Source organism: Notamacropus eugenii, chromosome 1, assembly GCF_028372415.1.
Source record: "Notamacropus eugenii isolate mMacEug1 chromosome 1, mMacEug1.pri_v2, whole genome shotgun sequence".
Taxonomy (NCBI): Eukaryota; Metazoa; Chordata; class Mammalia; order Diprotodontia; family Macropodidae; genus Notamacropus; species Notamacropus eugenii.
Window position 1 is genome coordinate 2,388,412 of NC_092872.1, and position 21,375 is coordinate 2,409,786.

Below are 21,375 nucleotides of genomic sequence, written 5' to 3' on the forward strand. Positions count from 1 at the left end.
TCTTAATAATCTTCTTGTGGGGAAACTACTTTATCAGCAATCTAGTGCTCTAGCCAGAGTGTGTGAGAGAAGCTGAGGTGGGGGAAGGGGAAGAGGAGACCTTGATCCCGGGATCTCCATGCCGGACGTTGGCGCTCTCTTTTTAGCGTGTGAGCATTGATGGGTGCTCAGGAAAGGGGATTAAAAAGAAACAAAAGTATTTATTCACTTGTGGATCACATTCTCATTTTTAACAGAACTAGAGTCAAACCATTCCTTAGAAAACTAAGAGGGATGCGGTGTTTTTCCAAACCACCGTGTCAGGCTTAATACACAGCAGTGAATCTGAAAAGGATGTCATTTCGGACACGAACCCTCCGAAGTTTTCGCTGGGATTCAGGCAAGCTTCGGGAAAGTCTCTTGCTCGGTAACCAGGGCCTTCAGGAGGCCAGACTGTAAACATAACCCAAATCTATTGCCCGCTTCCTAGATGAGGAACCGCAGGCAGAATGGCAGGTACACCCTCCGCATTTGGAGCCCCTGGCCTCCTGTTCTGTGACCCTGGGGGATTCATCTCCTCTAGATCCTTCCTGGGGACTGCGGCTTCTTCTCCTGCTGCCCCTGGGGCTGCCCTGGCCCAGTCTGGGTCCGAGATCTAGGCCTGGAAGGACCCCGAGAGGGCACTGGGCGCCTCCTTAACAAGCGGGAAAAGGCTTTGGGTGGCTCAGCAGCGCCCCAGGGCTCACCCAGCTGATCGGGGTTAAAGCAGGATTTCAGCCCGGGGCCTCCTGACTCCAGGCAGTTCTCTCCACTCTGGGGGCAGACACAACTCTCACCCACGTGCCCCTTATTTAGGGTGTGATGTCACTCAGGGGGCCGCACATCCCCTCCAGTCACCGGCCTGGTCCCTCCGTGGATGTCCCCTTCCGTCCCCTTCCTGCCATCCCCTGCTTTGGGCACAGCAAGCACCCCGGGAAGGGGCGTCAGTCAGTCCCCAGAGCCTCTCCAGGCCCTAGTGACCCCAGCCCTACGTCATCTCCTCCTCCCTGGCACGTGGTTCTTCATAAGTGCCTTTTTGTTCATTCATTCACTCCTTCAGTCCTTCCTCCGCCCGTCCAGCCCTCGGTACACTCCAGGACGGTCCGGAGGCGGGCCCGGCAAGGCTCAGGGGGTTGGGCGGGGCGGCCGGGCGGCTCCGGGCGGGGGGCGGGGCAGGACGGGCGGGGCCTGGAGGGGCGGCTCCGGGGGGGCGGGGCGATGGAGCTCCGCCCAGAGGGGCGGGGCAGGACGGCGGGGCCTGGAGGGCGGCTCCGGGGGGCGGGGCGCCGGAGCTCCGCCCCGAGGGGCGGGGCAGGACGGGCGGGGCCTGGAGGCGGGGCGGGGCGGGAGTTCCTGCGGCGCCACATCCTCCGGCCGGTCCTGCCGCCTGCAGCCTCGGAGCGGCCGGAGCCTGACGGGCGGGCGGCCATGGCCCACCAGACGGGCATCCACGGTGAGCGCGCGTGGGGCCGGGGCGGGGCTGGGGGGGTCCTGGGGGGGTCCGGAGGCTGCCCCACCCCCACCCCCGCCCGCGCAGCCGGCGCCCCTCCCCCGCCCCGGGCCCTTCCATCTCTCCCCCCAGCACTTCCTTCCCCGCGGGGGGCCCACGCCCCGGAAGCCCGGCTCACCCCGCGGGCCCGGCGCTGGGCGCCCACGCAGCCCCCGCACATGTGTGCGTGCCTGCCCCCACCCCCCACGTCTCGAGCCCGACAAAGACGCCCACCCCTGGAGGTGCGTGGGTGTGCGTGCGTGGGTGCGTGGGTGTGCGTGTGCGCGTGTGCATGTGTGTCTGTCTGTGTCTCTGTGTGGCGTGTGCGCCCTCTGCGTCACTGGGGGCATTTGCACACGTCGTGCGTGGGGCCGTGGGTGTGCGGTGATGTCCAGGCGCGCTGGGACCACCACAGCCTACACTTTGCGCCCGTGGGTGGACCCAGGGCTCCCGGACCCACCCTTAGTCTGGGAGACTGAGGGACCCACGAGAGGAGGGGGAAGGACCCTGGGCCACGAGAGCCTCTCTAGGGCTGAGAGCTCCCAGGACAAGTGGGAAGGCAGACTCCCGTGGGCGTGGGGACGCCCCACCCGAGGGCCGGGTCCTGACTGAACCCCTTGCTTTTCCATAAAAGCCGGGGTCAAACTGGGGCAGGCCCTGGGATTTGGAGGGAGCGTGGGTTGGGGAAGAGCAGGAGCTCCTCGCGTGTTCTTGCGTGTTTTATCCACTTACATGCTGTGTTCAGGAGGGGTCCGCCCACGGCCCCCAGCACGAGAAAGGATCGAGTCTCCAGGCAGCACTCTTGACCACTGTGTGAGGGAAGGGCCCTTAGATGTGGTCTGAGGCCTTGTTTGAGTCCAGGTTCTGGCCCGTTCCTTCGGTCCCGGCTCTGGCCCGTTCCTTCGGTCCCGGCTCTGGCCCATCCTTCGGTCCCGGTTCTGGCCCATTCCTTCAGTCTGGCTCTGGCCCATCCTTCAGTCCCAGCTCTGGCCCATCCTTCAGTCCCGGTTCCGGCCTGTTCCTTTGGTCCCAGAGCGTTCCTTCGGTCCGGCTCTGGCCCATCCTTCGGTCCCAGTTCTGGCCCATTCCTTCGGTCCTGGCTCTGGCCCATCCTTCGGTCCCAGCTCTGGCCCATTCCTTCATCCCGGCTCTGGCCCATCTTTCGGTCTCGGCGCTGGCCCATTCCTTCTGTCCCGGTTCTGGCCCATTCCTTCGGTCCCGGCTCTGGCCCATCCTTCGGTCCCGGTTCTGGCCCATTCCTTCAGTCTGGCTCTGGCCCATCCTTCAGTCCCAGCTCTGGCCCATCCTTCAGTCCCGGTTCCGGCCTGTTCCTTTGGTCCCAGAGCGTTCCTTCGGTCCGGCTCTGGCCCATCCTTCGGTCCCAGTTCTGGCCCATTCCTTCGGTCCTGGCTCTGGCCCATCCTTCGGTCCCAGCTCTGGCCCATTCCTTCATCCCGGCTCTGGCCCATCTTTCGGTCTCGGCGCTGGCCCATTCCTTCTGTCCCGGTTCTGGCCCATTCCTTCGGTCCCGGTTCTGGCCCATTCCTTCGGTCCCGGTTCTGGCCCATCCTTCAGTCCCTGGACGTCTCTGGTTTCCGTCTTCATCTGTGAAAGGAGAGCCCTGCAGTAGACCCCCCTGGAGGGTCCTTCCAGCTTTGAACCCAGAACTTGGAGATCGTTCTCTGCACCTCAGTTTCCTTCCGTGTCCAGTGAGGGGCTGGACCAGCTCGTCTCTAAGGTCCACTCCAAGGTGGTTTTTCCTCCTGGGATCTATACCCTTGGTATCCCCCAGATTGAGACCTGAATCTCGTGGGAGTCATTTCAGTGGCTACTGGGCTGAGGGGTGGCTGGGCCAGTGGAGGCCTCTTAGCACACTGACCGCTTTGGCTTCCTACTGGGGGCCTGGGATCTCTAGGAATGGTAAAGGAGGTCCTTCTGGGGGGAGTCTCGGGGATGGTGCAGCTGGAGGCTAGGAGCCCAGAGTGTTTAACAAAGCCTCCTTCAGCTATCGGACTTCCAAATCTAGGTCAGGTCATGCCTGCCTCCAAGGGCTTCCTGGGGGGGTTCCCACCATTGACCCCTGAGCTGGGCTGTCAGACTGTATAAGGTTCAGGGTAAGGCTGCATCATTTGGGCCCAGCCTCACTGGCTCCTCTGGGCAGCACGCTTGGGGTCTCTGAGAAAGACAGGGAGGGAGAGCGGGCCTTTCATCCAGGAGGGGTGGCTATCTTCATGCCTTCTTTAAGTAGAGCACCTTTTGTTCTCTGGCTCCCTAGGCGGACTGCTCAGCCCTCTGCCCACGCGGTTCAGGCCTCAGGACCTCCTCTGGCCACCCCTCCTTGGAAGGGTGATCGGAGGGTGTGACAGGCTTCCCAGGCAAACTTTAGTCTCCTAAACCCAGCTATCTCCAGCTGAGGACGACTCAGGTCCCTCTGCACGAGGTCCTGGGTCCCCCTCAGACCCCTTCCTGTAGTCCTGCTGGCTGACACCCTGAGGGTTGGGACTGCAACTTGGTGGGGAATGTCCCTGCTCTCCAGCCCTCCCTCTGTCCTTTGCCGTGGCTCAGAACTGAGGAAGGTGGCAACAGCCCTCGCAGTCTGTTCTCTTCTGGCTTCAAGCTGGGGAAAGGGGGTGGGTGATTCAGGCGTTTGGAGCTGCCATCGCCTCCAGATGGGACCAGGGAGGCAGAGACGTGGAGAGGTGCCCATATCCCAGCAGCCTCAGGGGCATCCTTTCCTTTCCTCCTCCCCCTCTTCCCATTTCTTCTTTCTTCAGAAAGTTGGCCTTCCCTGCTGTGGTACAGTCTGCTCTTGCCCTAGTTGCCTCCTGATTCAAATCTTGGACCTTCCTCTCTTTCCCTCCTCCCCTTCCTTTCTCCATCCTCACCCCCACCCTCATTCCTTCACAAATACATCAGTGACTGAGAGAGGATCTGTCCATTCTTGGACTGGAGGCAGATTCAGGCCTCCCAGCCTGGGGTCTTAGCTCCCAAACTTATCCTCATCAAGGAGAACAAGTCATAGATGCCACAGAAGATCAGAGCTTGGAAAGGAATTGTAGAGACAGTCCAATCCAACTTCCCCCTCCGCCATCTTATATAGGAGGAAATTGAAGTCTAGAGAGGGGAAGGATTACAGTGAGTTAGTATCAGGAAAGACCTGGGACCTAGATCTCCTGGGCCAGGGCTTTGCCCAGTACAATAAACTTCCTCTTCTTGGGACTTTGGAGAGAGGAAATAATGTGGGTTGTGGAGATGAGGAAATCATGTTAGCTTGGCTATCTCTGGGTTTCCTCCCCTTCCCCCCCCCCCATTCTGGGCTTGTCTTCCCAACTCTTTGCCCAACCTGAATCTACATCTTAATATTTCTCTCCCTTCCCAGTCTCCAGCCCCTTCCTCCATCATTCCCCCCTGATTAGGCCCACCAGCCTCTGAGCTGCCTTCAGGCTGATCCATTGTGGGTCCAGCTCCCTGTGGAGGGAGTTGAGCCTGTAACCCAAGGAAGCTGTGCTGGGGCCTGGGGAGGGGCCCCATGAAACATTTATGGGAAAGGCTTGGAGCAGCTCAGCTCCGGTGTCCTAGGCTGGGCCTGGATTATTGATGGGGACTGACTGACTGGTGGGACAGGCCAGTAGGGGGAAGGGAACGAGATCAGTAAGCTAGGAGTGGAGGAGGGTTAGGGAGGCCAAGAGAAAAGGAGACGCTGAAAAGGCAATGGGTTGGAAATTAATGTCTATGAACAAACATTTATTAAAATGCTTTATGTACAAGTCAGGATCTGGTGGATAGAAATTAGCCATCCAAAGAAAGTGGAGGAAAGGATTGGGGGGGCGGCAGGTTAGGGGTGGGAAGGCACGAGGACCTGAGGAAAGGATGATGATGTCAGTGGAATGAGGATTGGAGAGGGGGGATTTCATGGAGATAGAGATTGAGAAGTCTGTCAGTCAAGAGATTGAGCCAGAGTGGGATCTGGGAGGCTGGGAGGTCAGGAGATCGAGGAGCCTCGTGGAATGGATTTGGAGTCTGGAAGGAGGCAGGGTCTGTAAATTTGGGATGGGTTGCTGAGGAGGCTAGGGGAGAGGGAGGGGCTATGGACCAGGGATGGGGACAGAAGCAGAAAGACTTTGCCAATCCGTCACTGAGCTAATGAGCAGGATGAGGCTTCAGGTTAGTAGGTAGAGGATCAGGGAGTCCACAGGGAAGGGATATTGGCAGGACATCAGTTCTTGTTCTTAGTGACAGGGACTTTTCCCTTCACTCTTCAGGCTACTTCCCGTCAGCCTCTTACTATTCTCTTTTCCCCCAAAGTTTGCTTGTTCTGCTCTGATTATGACAGCGAATGATTTATCCCAGGGATCGTCTAGTCCAATTCACTAAATTTACAGATGAGGAAACTGAGACCCAGAGAAGGGAAGTGAGACAGGGGTTTGAACTCAGATCCTCTGACTGAACATTCTGTACTCTTTCCACAAGATAGTAGGAGCAGCCTCCCCCTGCCTGATGGATGGGAAGAGTGGAGCCATTTCTCAGCTTTCTTCTGTCGCACCAGAGAATCTCTAGACAGACTATGGAGAATGGGGTTGGCTAGGACCCTTATAGGTGGGGTTACTATAAACCGGTCTGGAGGCGTTCCAGTGCCCTCCCCCCACACACTTTGGAATGGGATTGGGGGTCAAGGACCTGGGGGTGTGACCCTGCTTGTTTACAGCCCAGAGGGCTGGCTTCTTGCCTAAGTATAAAAATACCTGTTGACCTCAGCCCAAAAATGTGTGTACAGGATCACACAGCCTGTTAGGTTCTCATACCATGCCAAGGACCCAAGGTCAAGAGATCGCTGATCCAGACTTGAGGAAACACAGACCTCTGTGGTGTTCTTTAGGGAGGTCATTCAGGTCATCTCATTTATCCCCCTGCTTCCAGGAAGTACAGCCCTTCCCTCCATCCCTTCCATCCTCTGCCCTGCCTCCCCCCTTCATGCCCCCCACTCACTGTTTTTCCAGGATGAGAAGTCCTTGCTCAGTTTACCTGAGTCCTCCCACTGTGCTCTCTCATGGGCTCCTCACAGCTGGCTGTCTGCTGTCCAGGGCCTGGCATCAGCCAGTCTTCCTGAAGCTGCTGTGGCACATGGCACATTTTCTGAAAGACCATGGAAGGCCTTCCTTGTACCCTCCTCTCAGTTCCCCAGACCACCCTGCCTTCCCTAGCACAGCTGCTGAAGTGCTCCCCTCTTCCAGGTAGCCAGCCCTGACTACCTGGACAGAGAAAGCAGCTCTCTCTCCTCTGTGGGACACTGGAGCTCCTTTGGGGCTGGGCCACTTCTCTGAGCCTCTGGCTTGGTGTGGGCAGCCTTCGACATCCTGGCCATGCCCAGAGGCCAGGCACCTTGGCCAACAGGCTCTGTGTGCTGCCAGCTTCAAGGATGTCCTCCGTTGGTGATGAAGCTGGACAGACTTGAAAGGCTATGAGCCTGCATGGGATGTACCTGCACACACGTTATTACAATGGATGTCTGCACACATAGGTAGCTGCACAAGTATGTGTTCATGCTTGTCCTCTATCATACATACAATATCATGCATGTGTAATGCACATATGAGTACATGTAGACCTACTTGTGCAGTCCAGACAGACAAGAGCACAAAGCATATACACGTACGTGTACGCACATCACATGTATCTGCTCTGGATTGTAGAATGACTGACCTCTTTCCCCTCTTCTGGGAAGGGGGCTACAGGGATAAGAAGATGGTGGGCCAGGGGTCTGGGTGTGGACAGGAGGCATATCACCGGTTCATGTTCTGTTGTTTGGGGGGCCAAGGAGTCACGTGCCAACTCTGGGGAGCCTAGATTACGTGTAGGCAGGTGGAGGGGGACAGTGGCTCCCAGACTCTCAAGGAAGCTGACTGGGGTCACAGGCCACCTCTTTGGGAGGGTTGGGGAAACTATAGTGGTGGCCATGAGGTGGATACAACCCGAGACACAGGGCAGGAGCGTCTCCTCTGGCCTCTTTTCTTTGAGCTGTGATAGTTGTGGATAGAGGGGATCAGGGTTGGGGGGGGAGGGTAAGCCTCCTCCTCCTCCCGCTGGGTTCCTTGTCACCCGAGCTGGCCCCTGGTCTTGCCCGAGACACCATCAGCTAAATTTGGGCGATTATGTTCAACTGGCCCCGGGATCAGGTTGCCTGAATCACATGGTGGGGCTCTATTTAACTCGAGGCCTCCAGGCCCCCCCCTCCCCAACTCTGTTATGCCCTGCTCTGGCCGACTGTTCTCTTAGACTTGAACCTGCGTCTCCGTACCCCTTCCCCCTGGTCCTCGCCTGACCTGTGCCTCTGACCATCATGTTTTTGGTTCTTGTAGCCACACCTGAGCTGAAGGATTTCTTTGCCAAGGCTCGGAATGGATCTGTTAGGCTCATCAAAGTCGTCATTGAGGATGGTGAGTATCTCCATAGGGGGCAGGTCATAGGTTGTTGTCCTACGGAGAGTTGGAGGATAGCTTGGAGAGGGCTCAGCTCCCCCTTCCCCTCTCTGCTAGTTTTAAAGATGAGGAAACCAAAATCCAGAGAGGGGAAGGTGCTGGGCCAGAATTATACAGCTGGAAGATGTGGGATTCAGATCCAAGCCCCCTTGAGTCCCAAGCCAGATGCTTTCCTCCCTAACTTTTTGTAGGGTTGATAGCTGTGGGATGAGGGGGAAGCAGGGTTCTCTTCCTGGCCATTTTGAGTGAAATATGATGTGTCTCAGTGTGTGTGTGTGTGTGTGTGTGTGTGTGTGTGTGTGTCTCTGTGTGTGTGTCTCTGTGTGTGTCTGTCTGTGTGCGTGTGTGTCTCAGTGTGCGTGTGTGTCTGTCTGTGTGTCTCTGTGCGTGTGTGTCTCTGTGTGTGTGTCTCTGTGTGTCTGTGTGTGTGTGTCTCGGGAGGCCCATGTGTGTTCAACCTGCTCCTGGCCTGGTGAATTTGGATTCTCTTGTGCCCATACACCTTAGTGGTCCCTGCTTGGGTGTAGAGGCAGTGGAGACTCAGGGTCTTAGGAACCTCAAAGCCTGAGCCACAAAGAAGACCAGATCTGGGCCCTGCCCTCAGGGAGCTGACCATCTCAGGGAAGACAGGGGAACAGCTAGAGGAGAAATAAAAAGGGGTAGGATCCAGCCCCAGAGCCTCTACCTGTAGAAGAACTATAGTCTCTTTAGGTAGTCATGGAAGGCTTTGATCTGGCCTTAAAGGTTGGGTTTGCTTTAGAGATGCAGAGAGATAGGGACATGTTGCAGTGATCCTAGTTTGTGAAAAGCAGGAGTCTATGAGTTTAGAGATGAGGCTACCGAGGACAGTCAGGATCACATCAAGATGTGTCTTAAATGTCAGACTGAGGGTTTAGGACTTAATCTGGTGGGTGATAGGGAGCATTGAAGGTTCTTTAGTAGGGGAGTGACTGGATCAAAGTCGGACTTTGGGAGAGTTCCTATGTGTTACCCAAGGTCCTTAGGTTCCGGTGGAACCCCTTCCCTCCACCTTCCTACCCTGAGGTAGAGGTATTCTCTGGTATCAGGCCAGAGATGCAGGGCCAAGGGAGGGGTTAGTTAGCTATCCCTCACTTTACACAATGACCCCATTTTTGAAAGGTCTCATGTGAATGTAGCATCCATCAGACCGTCTTTTCCATACTGAGCTAAGTCAGATCTGGCTTCTCATAGACCAGACCCTATGGGGATAGAGCCCTCCGTCTTTCATTTATCTTTGTTTAAGTGGTGACTTCAGTACCTGGATTCATTTCATCATTGTCTTAAATGGGGACCTTCTCAGGCCCTAGAGAGCTGGCACGAGGTCCACGTTTGACCCAGAAGGCTGGCTGAGCCTCCTCTGTGGGTCCCACCTATGTTCTTTGGGGGATGGGACTTGCAGGGTTAAGGGGGCTGATGATGGAGGCCCGTGGAATGGCCTCTAACAGCAGGAGATCTCTGGGGCTGTCAGTTCCTTTGGCTGTGCCTTACTGCTGCCTACCCATTAGCTATTTAGGGACCCTACTGGGTGGGCCTTGGGCCCAGTAGGTCATTGGCGTGGCTCCTGAGGATGTTGGTGAGGTTGCTTGGCCAGCCGTGTTCTCAGATCTCAGTTGGCCCCTAAATGGGGGGAGGGGGCAGGCTCCCTCTGGCTACTAAGCATCTGATTTCAGCACTACTCCCCCTCGGGATCCACCGGAGCCAGTCTGGGCATTGTTGACTTACTGTCTACCGAGGGCAGGGGTGAGAGGGGGAGTGGCCAGAGCCTCTCAGGGTGCTTGTTACAGAAAGGTAAATGTCAGATCAATGCAAGGACGAACCTTCTAACACCCAGAGCTGTCCGACAGTGAAACTGGCCTTGTAAATATGAATTATGACTGCTGCTGAGATCCTCATCCCTGGCGGCATCCAAGCAGATGTCTCTGCAGTCCCTCTGATTCCTTGGTTCTCTGACTCCCCACTCAGATGCCAGGGTGATTTTTCTAAAGTGTAGTAGGTCTGAGCATGTCACCCCCTGCTCAGAGAACTCTTCTGGCTCCCTTTCACCCCCCGGACCAGGTGTTGGTCATTTAAAATTCCTTCACAACATGACCACTCCCCACTCCCTCGGTCCTCCCCCCTCCATGAACTCTACGATTCAGCTGCATGGGCCCAGGTGCTGTTCCTTGACCTTGTCCTTCCATCTTGGTCTCTGCACTGGTCACTCCCCAGACCTGGCCTCCTCTTCCTCCTCACCCCCACCTGTTGGTTTCTCTGGCTTCCTTGAAAATTCAGCTGAAGTCCCCTGCCTTCCTGCCTTTCCCAGGTACTCTTCCCTCTGGAAGACTACTTTCCATCTTCTCTGTTTATGTCTCAACTATACCTAGTCACTCACACATTGTCAGCCTGTTTAGACTCTGAATTCCTTAAGGCAGGGACCATGTTTTTCCTTTATACCTTCAGTGCTTAGCACATAAAAATGTTTTGAATTGAATTGAATCTAATTTCAATGTAACCAGTCAGCAAGTGACTAGATTAGAACTGGCTGCGCTGTGTGTGAATCTGCCTGTCCAGGGACAAGTGCCCTGTGTGTTTTTATCCCTCCCCTTTCCTGTCTGGTGTTCCGTTGCTGTTTCGTTTCGTCTCCGCTGGGGGCTCATTCCTCCCACTGCATTTCTTCTTCCTAACCGTCAACACTCAGCCCTCGCCCTGCGATATCTCTGTCAACTTTGTGAATAAGGCTATCTGTATCCTGTGTCTGTCAGTGTTAGAGTCTAGAACTGTGGACTTGGGAGTCAGGAACTAGCTGCGTGGTCGTGGATGAGTTCCTCAGCCTCTTGGGGCCTCAGTCCTCCTGTCTGTAAAATGGGGATAGTAGTACTTGCAGTGTTGTGAGGTTTTTGTGAGCTGATGTACAGAAAACTCTCGACAGACCTTAAACTGCTATAGAAGTCTCCATCATGGTTATTGCAGTAGCTGTAATACCACTTGCTTCTCCCAGATACGTTGACCAGAGGAAGGTGGAAATAAGTGTGGACCAGTACTAATTAAGAGAGGTCCTCTTGTGGGGCTGTGGACGTTGTGAAGATAAACTCTATTCTCTGCCCTCAGAACTTACCTTCCAGTGGGGGGGGGGTGGAGTGTGGGAATGCGACGTTAGGTAAGTATGGCTCACTTTTATATGCTGTGTGCCAGCGTCTGCTTCACCAGTATTGTCTCATTTTATCGCTACAACAACCCTGGAGGGCAGAGCAGAGTTGAGGAGCAGAGGTCAAGTCAAGTGACTTGCCTGAGTCACACAGCTCGTAAATGTCTGAGGCTGGATTTGAACTCAGGTTTTCCTGACTCCAGGCCCTGCCGCCTCTGTGTTAGGTAATTGTAATACAAGAAACCAAGGAAAAAGCTTCAAAAAGTTCTGAAACTGTCTGAGAAGGACGAGGTCACTTTCAGCCTCGGGGGTGGATTGGGGAATCAGGGAAGGCTGAATGAAGGAGGCGGCATCTGAGCTGATCCTGGCATGAGGAATGTGGGAGGCAGAGGTCAGCCGAGGTCAGCAGGGAGCGCAGCCCAAGTGTGGGAGACAGCTGGATTAACAGCTTGGGTGGAGCAGAGGGCGCCTGAGGGGCCGTGACTTGGAGTAAGGAATGCGGGGATGGGGATGTCAGGAGGAGAAGTTTGCAGTAAGGAGCCCCAGACAGAGGAATGACATGGTTACGCCCAAGTCAAAAGGTTATTTTGGTAGCAGCATGAGTTAGAGCATTTATGAAGCACTTACTGTATACTGGATGCCATGCTGGGCAATACAAGGAAAAAACCAGTGAAGCAGTGTCAGTCTACACATTCTGAGGGGGGAAGGTGGACGTAAAGGGCTACCAAGAGGGTTTGGAGTAGGTCTGGGGAAATAAAAGCCTGGATCCAGACAACATAAGTAAGGCAAATGCTTGCCTATCAGAGTCCTGAAAGGTTCCAGGGTCAGAGTCCAGGTTTCTGATGGGGAGGAGTTGGACATGAATACCAGAGCAGTGGAGAAAGAGCCAGTCTTGAAACCAGTAAGACCTGGGTTCGAGTCCCACCTTGGACCCATGCTGGCTGGGTGACCCTGGCTGCCCCTCTCCGAGGCTAGGTGTTGCATGGGAAAATGCTAACTTGCATGGGGGGGGATGGAGTTTTCTCGCTTTCCCAAGGAGTTCCCAGATCTAGTCCCTAGACCTGTGGAGGCTGGATTGGAGAAGGGAGAATCTCAGGAAGGGACCCCTGTTGGAGGACTGTTGGGCTAGCCTGCATGTTCCTGTCCCCTTTGGAGTCTAGCCAGGTCTAGCCTGACACTTTGGGGAGGAGGGTATGGGGCTGGCTTTTAGCACCTAGCTTCATTGAGTTATCATGTGTGAGCCTTGAGGTGAGGTCTGAGGAGGGGGGAGCAGCTGCCATCCTGCTCAAGGGGCTGACCCCGCCCTGCGCCCCCAGAACAGCTCGTGCTGGGTGCCTTCAGGGAGCCAGCCCAGGGATGGGAACAGGACTACGACGCCGCTGTCTTGCCTCTGCTGGATGAGGGCCAGCCCTGCTATATCCTGTACCGGTTGGACTCCCACAATGCCCAGGGCTTCCAGTGGATCTTCATAGCCTGGTCCCCCGACAGCTCTCCGGTGAGCCCCCTTCTTCCTGACCCACTAATATACACACACAGCATCAGGGCCCATCAGACTTCTCCAGGTCAAGATTGGGGCCTGGGACTGTTTGGGCTGAAAAGCTAAGAGGCAGGCAGTGTCCTCCTGCCCCTCTTGGACCAGAGCCCTGATTGGGGAGCCAAGGGGAAAGCCTGGATCTTGCCTTCAGAGAGCTAAGTAGACAGGAGTGTGTCCTGCTCCCCAGGGATTCACTTGTCTGAGGACAAGGTGTGATCCAACCCTGTGATCTGAGGAGACTGAGAAAGTTCTGGGAGGAGGAAGGAGGCATCACTGGCTTCTTGGTCATCAGCTAAGATGACGCTCTCTCCCGCAGGTTCGACTGAAGATGCTTTATGCAGCCACGAGAGCGACAGTCAAGAAGGAGTTTGGTGGGGGTCACATCAAGGATGAGCTCTTTGGGACCGTGAAGGTGCGCTTACTCTTTCCACATCCCCTCCCCCCAGGGCATCCTATGGTACGAGGGAGAAGTGGTCTGTGGGTGTATGGGGCTGGGCACTGCCAATGATGGGCATGCCCCCATCCCACTACCCTTTGTGCTCCAGGTTGGGGGTCTGTGCAGTTCCTGACCCTTGCCCTCTCTGGGCCTGTTTCTTCATCTGTAACAGGTAGGGGTTTTTACTAGATGACCCTAAAGGTCCTTTATGGCTCTGATATCCCTTAGATCTGTGGTCTAGTGGAAAGAGCTCTGGACTTGGAAATCAGGAGAGCTGACTTCGAATCCTGACGCTTGGCAGCTGCGGAACTCTGTCACTCAGTGTCTCAGCACCTGTTTTTTCATCTGTAAAACAGAGATAGTTATACGTCTGCTGCTTATTGCACAGAGCCATTGTGAGCAAAGCCTTTTCTACAGGAATATGGATTATTATCCCACAGTGTCTGGCACAGAATAAGCTTCTACCGTGTTCCAGGCACTGGTCTAGGTGCTTGAGATACAAGCACAAAATTGAGACAACTCTGAGAAAATGGCAGGTCCTGTCCCCTTTTGACAGGTAAGGAAGTTGAGGCCCAGAGAGGGAAAGAGACACAGAATCTCAAGAATTGGAAGGCCATCTGGTTCTACTGTTCCTTCTGAATCCTATGCCCACAAGCTGTCATCCAGCCTTTGTTCAGAGACCTCCAGGGAAGAGGCAGCCCATCCTGCTTTGAGACTGGTTTCATTGTTAGGAAATTTTCCTTAATGGAAGCTTCCTTTTACCTCTCTGCAGTTTCCAATTTCAATTTCATTCAATTCAGTAAACATTTAGTAAGGTCCTACTATGTATCACGCCCTGTACTGGGGATGCAAATAAGAAAAGGAAAACTCGACCTCTCCCTCGAGGAGTTTACCATCAGATGGGGGGACATAACCCCCACAGGAGCCTGGAAACCTAGAAAGCAGGGGAATGAGAGAGGGAATGTCAGGGGGTGCCTCGTGTGGCTCCTAAAATGTTTGAAAGATGCTATTTCCAGGTAATTAATCATTTTATTAATCATGGTAACAGATAATTAATAAAAGGGTTCAGTGGCACTTTGAATTCCAAAGACCCTTTATAGAACTCCCTCTCCGACGCTTATTTGCCCTTGGAAGAGTGGGTGTTCCTGAGGGTGGCAATGGACTCTAATTGATTAACAAGTAATGAAAGAGAATGAATATTATAATGAGGGGTGGAGATGTTCTAATGAGGGTCTGGGGACATGACTGATTCTGTCACTCGTGGACAAAGAGAGACCACCCCCAGCCTCGGGCAGTCTAGCCTGGAGGGGAACACAGTGGGTCAGATTTCACCTTAGATTAAATTCTTTATAACTTTCTTCAGGTGGGAGGGGGCCACAATTCCAAAATACCTTCTTATTCTCCACCCTGCCTACCCTGCAGAGGACTAGACTTTGACCCCATCTCTCCATGAAGAGAAGAAATCCTGGATCTCCCCCATTCTTGGTTATTTAATAATCATTTGTCTCACCAGAACTTCTCTCTAGTCTTATCTTTCAGGGTCAAGCAGACCAGACTGAATCCCTCTTTAGCTCTCCAGGTCTCTGAATGTAGGCATCACAATTCCTCTTCCCCATTGAAAGTGTTCCTTTTTTAACCAGGAAACATCCCCAGTTCCTTCAGCTAAACCCTCACGGTCCTTCATCATCCTGGCTGCCCTTTGGTGGATCCTCAAATATATGGCCCAGTACTGATGCCAGTACTCCCAGTGTGATGTGACCAGAGCCGAGGACATGGGGGGCTCTCTTCTCTCTGGCCGTAGATCCTCTGCCTGCCTTTCTTGGATCAACCCATTCATTTCTTGTGCTTAGGCAGAGAAGGGTTCTGTCAGCTCCTGGGGCTTGTAGGCCCCTAAACTTGGGTCTGGCCTTTTAGTGACTGTGGTCCAGCCCTGGCTTGGGTGTGGGAAGTTGACTTACTTGAACCCAAATGTGATACTTAACATTTTTTCTTTAATAAACTTCATCTTCCCAAGTTCAGCCCTGCTTCTAAGTCTTTGGAGCTGTTCTGGACGACTGATAATCAATAATAAATGTTCGTGATGGATTGATCACACAGAAAGTTCTTGGCAGTCAGATGAGAACCCAGGTCTCCCAACTTCCAGCCCAGAGCTTTTTCCATCTCATAGAAAATAGTTAGGAATGAGGAAGAAGAAAGAGAGGGAAAGGTGGAGGGCAGGACTACGCACATTATGTGGAAGGTACCGGGAGGCAGATTTAGGTTTGTTCTAAGGAGAAACTTCCTAGTGACGGGAGCTCTGAAAAAAGATGGGATGGGATGCCTTGGCAGGAAGCAAGTTCTTCATCCCTGGAGGTCTTTCTTTCCTCAGAGGCTGGATGATGTCCTAGCTGAATGCTAGCATCCCCATGCATGAGGTAGTTCTGGGGAAAGGCCCAGTGTGCACCACCAGGGGGCAGCATAAGCCCGTGCACTCTCACCTGAGCTGGTGAGGACTTCCAGTGTCCAGGCTGGAGACCTCTCTGCAGCCCTGAGGCTGGCCCCTCCTGGGTAGAGGAGACTGTGCAGGCTCTTCTGCTTCCATCTTTACCTCCTGCCTACCTCTCGCCCTCCCCCCCGCCCCAGTCTGCCATATGCATTCTAGCCATGAAACATGACTCCAGAACTGAGGGCCACCTCAGAGACCCTGTGGGGGAACTGAGGAAATACAGTGTGGTACAGTGGAGAGAGTGGATGGGTGAGGACCTGGGTTCAGATCCTGACTTTGTCACCCACTGCCTGCGGCTGGCGATCGACAAGCATTGATGAAGGACCTCCTGCTTGTCCAGACAGCCGCCGCCCTTAAGCTGGCATTTATGAGGTGTTTTGTGGGAGGTGCTGTTATCATCCCGAATTTTTATAGTCTGAGACGCAGAGAGACTGAGTGATATGCTTGGAGTCACACAGCTGGCATCTGCACCTGGATTTGAACTCACATCTTCCTGACTCCAAGGTCGATGTTCTTTCCCCTGTGCTGCCAAGATTTCCATTTCTTGAGCACTTTAAGGTTTACAAACCACTTGCCTCATGACATACTTGTGAGGTATAGTGCAAATATTATTTATTGTTCCGATTTCAAAGAGGTAGAGACTGAGGAAAGGAAGGAAGGGAGAGGATGCCTCCTGCCGGCATCTTTGTGGGCATCTTGTGATTCCATCAAGGCGGTCACTCTGAGCCTATCTCCTCCTTCCCCACTCACGATACTGTCTTCTTTCCCCAGGATGACCTCTCCTTCAGCGGCTACCAAAAACATGTGTCATCCTGCGCTGCCCCAGCCCCTCTGACCATGGCAGAGAGGGAGCTCCAGCAGATCCGGATCAATGAGGTGAGGTCCTTGGACAGAGGAAAAGAGCAGGTCCCATCCCAGAAAGGCCCCTGCTAAGCCTCAGTTTCCACAGCTCTCATCAAGATGCTTATTGAATCCTCCCTAATCCTTCCATGGGCGAACCTGGACAGAAGTCTTCTCATTTTATAGAGAAGGAAACTGAGGCACCGAGAAACAGTGACTCGTTCCAGCTTACTTTAGGGAGATGGTAAAAACAGGACCTCTCATTCTGTCTCAGTAGGTCCCAAGGAGGTCACAAAAGTCTCCTATCTACAGCCAGTCTACCCCCCCCAGAACTTTTCCCCTAGGGAAGCCTAATTACTGACTTCTACTATAGAGGAGTGGGCTTGATTCTGAGGGTCTGAGTTCAGAACCCAGAGATCCTAATACCCAGCCCAGAAGAAGAGCTCTGGCCAGGGCAGACCCTGGCTGCCTCGGTCTACAGAGGGTTGGACAAAGCAGTCTTGTGAGTGGTGGGGAGGGCTTTGGGGATAATGACAGATCTCTACCTGGTATGACATGAGTTCTTTAGTGGGGGCTGGTTTTAGTTAATGAAAGCTTCCAAGCTTCTCTTGGGACAGGCTGAGCAGCAGGAGTGTGTGTGTGTGTGTGTGCGTGCGTGCGTGTGTGTGTGTCTGTGTGTCTGTGTCTGTCTGTGTGTGTGTCTGTGTGTGTGTGTGTGTGTGTGTGTTGGGAAGCAGGGCTGGCTCCTCTTGCCCATGGGTTCAGGGGTGCGGGGCGGGTCTGACTGTGATTTCAGAGCCCCCAAACGATACTTCTCAGGGATGTCAGTGAGGGGATTCCCGATCAGATCCAGGTGGGACTAGATGTCTTCTTAAAGTCCCTCCTAGCTTGGAGATTTTGTGACTGTGTCACCAGCTCTGACTTCTGGCATGGAGGAGGGAGCCAGGGTTCTAAACCCCAGACGATCACAGACATCTCCCATTCTGCCTTTGTACCATGGACCTTCTCTCTCTCCTCTGCCCTGCCCCACCCTGACTGGCTCTGCCCATTCGTCTTCCTCCCTATATTTTATTTGGAGTGTATTGTGAGAGCATCTCCCAGTGTGCCAATGCTGGGGTGGGCCCAGACCCACAGCTAGGGAAAGCAGCCACCCCAAAATGAGAGGGCTGGCCTGGGATTTGGCCTTGTCTCTAGAATAGGATTCCTCGGGTGGTGGTGCTGAGACCAAGTTCATGGCTTCCTGGGCAGTGCCGTGGGGTGAGGGTGGGGGTGGAGGAAGGGCTGTAGGCTCATCCCCTTCCCTCCTGACCCTGTGGCCTAGGTGAAGACGGAGATCAGCGTGGAGAGCAAGCACCAGACCCTGCAAGGCCTCGCCTTCCCCCTGCAGCCAGAGGCCCAGCAGGCCATCCTGCTGCTAAAACAGAAGACAATCAACTATATCCAGCTGGTGAGGCCCCTGCCCTCCCCATTCCTCCAGGCTGCTGGGAGCCCTGCATGGCTGGGGCCTCTCCACTTTTCCCAGGAGATTCCCTCTATCATGCAGCCATTTGTGTGCTCCAAGAGCTTCGCATACACTTTCATTTTGAGACTAATCATGGCTGTAAGAGAGATGTAGCAGGGATTATTGTTATCCTCATTTTGACAGGCAAGGAAACTGAGGCTCCAGTGATGTGACCTGCGCAAGGTCACACACGCTGGTTCTCGGAAGGTGTGTGCCCCGTTGTGCTGCAGCCAGCTCTACCTGGCTTTGAGTGCCTGTGTGAGGGCTGCACTATCCATTGGATCACAGTGGGCAGTGAGCAAAGGATGTTTGCAAACCGCTGAGCTGGTATCAAAGGCTGGCCTTGAACCCAGGCTCTTTCTACTACCCTACCTGACCTCGTCACTGTTATTGCTGCTGCCTTCCTTTATAGACGCATCTCCCCTGTAGTGGGACTGCCCTTACAGAGACGTATTCCCCCTGTTAAGGACTTGGCCTTATGGACATGCTTCTTGTATAGGAACGGCCTTCATCGGCATCTTTCCTAGTAGGTTCAGCCTTGGTCCAATGCCGTCAAATCAACCCTGAGACTTTTCCTTAGAGAGGAGTGGCCCCTGTAGCACATAGATGGCTGCATGATAGAGGGAAGAGGGAACGCAGGAGGGAATCAGAGAAATTCTTCTGGATGTTGGCCTTACAGCATGACTTCTCTGATAACAGCTTCCTCCTTAAAGGCAGTTCCCTTATTGAGGGGAGGGTAGGGGGGTCCTTGTAAAAGAGTTTGTGGAGGAATTTCTGCAGAGGAGCACCCCTTGAAAGAGCCTTGGCTGCCATTTTGTCTGGTGCCTTCAGTCAATCAAGCACCCCTGTAGCCTAGTTTCTCCTGGGATGCTGTTGCTTCCAGGAAGGTCTTGGGGAGGCGCTGGCTGGGAGCCTGGGACACCAGGGGCCAGCCCTGCCTTGACAGGGGTTGCTGCCCCTAGAAACTGGACCTGGAGCGAGAGACCATCGAACTGGTCCACACAAACCCCACAGAAGTGGCGGATCTCCCGAAGAGAGTGCCCCAGGACTCTGCCCGCTACCACTTCTTTCTCTACAAACACTCCCATGAGGGCGACTACCTGGAGTCTGTGGGTGAGCAGGGGCTTAGTTCCAGGGGCAAGGCACAGGGATGCCAGGACTATGGGAGGGCACCCAACACCTCTGATTGGATGGAGCAGGGGAGGAAGGGGAGAGAGAGTGGTATGGGTGCAGGTGGTACCATGAGGTCCTGGGAGCTGAAAGGCTCCTGGAAGGAGGCTGTGTGCTCTGCTCTGACCCCTGCAATCTTCCATTGGCCCATCCACCCACTGCCTGCCACCCCCTGCCTGCAGTGTTCATCTACTCCATGCCTGGATACAAGTGCAGTATTAAGGAACGGATGCTGTACTCCAGCTGTAAGAGCCGCCTCCTGGACTCTGTGGAACAGGATTTCCAGCTGGAGATTACCAAGAAGGTGTGTGGGGGGAACAGGCCTCAATGGAGGCTCCAAGGATCCCCCTTACCTTGCTCTTCCTTCAATCGCCATCCATGATAGGCCATCCTAGACTGATTTCCTGAATCCTCTCAGCTCAGGGAAAACTCAGAGACTCAGGACACTTGGATTGTAACTCCAGCTCTGTCTTGATAATGTGACCTCAGGCAAGTTAATTCCCCTGCCTGGGCCTCAGGTTTCCCATCTGTACAATGGGAGAGTCCAATGGACTAGTGTGACCTTCTAGCTCTGACGTTCTAGGATGTTTCCCATCTAAGCCTTGCAGCCCAGTGAGGGAGGCAGGGCAAAGACATTAACCCTGTTTTACAAGTCCCCATCAGACAGTGTATGAGCGAAAGAGGCAGAGTCTGAACCCCGAGGTCCTAAGTCATAGCCCAGGACTCATTCCATGCTCTATGGAATGTGAAGGAGGCATCTATACAACGATGATTGTGTAGAAAGGGAAACAGGTGGGACCGAGGCGCCCTGCATGCCCCCTCTCCCCCCTTGGAACCCTCCCTTCCCTGGGTCAGAGGGACACATGCTGCAAGGGTTCTGGGGATATTGCTTCATGGATGTGAGAATATAGGGTAACTATAGGTGTTGGAAACTCCCCAGGGTCAGGGGCAGGGCTGAAGAGTGCCAGGACCAAGTGGATTCACCTTGGGGGTCTGAGAGACAGGGGCTGGGATGTTCGCCTGTCTCTCCCAAGCGGTCTGTTCATTCCACAGACCTGGTCGAAGGCCTCGTTCTGGGCCTCAGTGGGTAGCGTGGGGGCATGAGGGCCTGTCCAGTCTGAAGTACCTTCCTCTTTCTCCCCAGATGGAGATTGATGACGGGGCAGAGCTGACGGCAGAGTTCCTGTATGATGAAGTCCACCCCAAACAACACGCCTTCAAGCAGGCCTTTGCCAAGCCCAAGGGCCCGGTGGGCAAAAGGGGCCAGAAGCGGCTAATCCGAGGCCCTGGAGAGAATGGCGATGAAAGCTAGGCAAGGGCCTGGACTTCCCGTACAGTCATCTGCCTCAGGCTGAGCCAGTGTGGGCTGAGAACTGTTCTGTGTCCTGGGTTGCATTGACCGAGGCTCAGCCCCCCCTTGCACCTGGAGAGGCCCCTCCTCTGCCCCCAGGGGTTACTGTGTGTTTGCTCTTTCTTTTCTCTCTGGCTTCCTCTTTTTCTCTTTCTCTTCCCCCTCATTCACTGTCAACCCTGAGGGAGCTGTGTGAATTCCTGTTACCCATAGCTTCACGGTCCTGTCTGTGTCTCCTCACCAAGTCAGCCCTGTGTGTATTTCCGTCTCGGTCACCCTAATATCCACCACTCTCCCTCTCTGTGTCCTCGGTCTCTCTCCCCGTAGTCACTGCCTCTTGAGTTGAGTTGAATACCTGCTTCTGTGTCCTGCAGGCCCCACCGCCCTCACTTTTGTTATCCCACCCCACCCTGGACATGCCATTTCCATCTTTATCCATCCCTGCGCCCTCCATTCCTGTCCTGAATCTCTCCTGCCAAGTTTGGGAGGATAGGGCTGGGCTTTTTTTTTTTAAGGTGGGGGACAACACATCTGGAGGAGCCTCCAAGCTTTAAGAAGGAGGTGGATGTTTGCCAGGGCTGGGAAGTGGAAATGGGCCATGTCAGGGTGAATAGGAGAGGACCTACTCTCCAGGCTGGGACCTGAGCCCGACTCGACCTTCTGAGACCCCTCCAGAATAGCAAGGGAGCTCTGGGTGTGACGGTGGGAGGTTCAGGGCTTTAGCTGGGCAGGCAGGGATGGGGGGAACTGAGGGAGTGCAGGACTTACTGGAGTGAATGCTGTATTTTCTAAGGAATAAAGTATTTTTAAATCAATGCCTACAGTGGTCCTTCTGAGGGCAGCTTTCCTAGCAGGGGTAGGGTGCCGCCCTTTCCTTTAAAGGGGGGCCAACTACATCTTGATGTGTTCATGTATGTCCCCCATGCAAGT

The 21,375-nt window shown here is 54.3% G+C and overlaps 1 protein-coding gene across 2 annotated transcripts; it reads left to right on the forward strand.

The window, feature by feature from the left end:
• Positions 1-1,336: 1,336 nt before the first annotated feature.
• TWF2 (twinfilin actin binding protein 2) lies at positions 1,337-21,260 on the forward strand. 2 transcript variants are annotated; one of them, XM_072650245.1, is made up of 9 exons: positions 1,337-1,471; positions 7,864-7,941; positions 12,445-12,623; positions 12,979-13,074; positions 16,355-16,459; positions 17,745-17,870; positions 18,887-19,037; positions 19,277-19,398; positions 20,239-21,260. In XM_072650245.1, the coding sequence occupies exons 1-9, from the start codon at positions 1,447-1,449 to the stop codon at positions 20,404-20,406; spliced, it is 1,050 nt and encodes a 349-aa protein (XP_072506346.1). In that variant the 5' UTR covers positions 1,337-1,446; the 3' UTR covers positions 20,407-21,260. The 2 variants fall into 2 exon arrangements, with proteins under 2 accessions (XP_072506346.1, XP_072506344.1); XM_072650243.1 differs by lacking the exon at positions 1,337-1,471 and adding an exon at positions 1,638-1,749.
• Positions 21,261-21,375: the final 115 nt, after the last annotated feature.

Bases quoted from the DNA above. Each gene is read 5' to 3' on its own strand.
- TWF2 (XM_072650245.1), top strand. From the start codon at position 1,447: ATGGCCCACCAGACGGGCATCCACG. The intron at 7,942-12,444 runs GTGAGTATCTCC...CTGCGCCCCCAG, and splicing joins CAAAGTCGTCATTGAGGATG to AACAGCTCGTGCTGGGTGCC. The intron at 16,460-17,744 runs GTGAGGTCCTTG...CCTGTGGCCTAG, and splicing joins AGCAGATCCGGATCAATGAG to GTGAAGACGGAGATCAGCGT.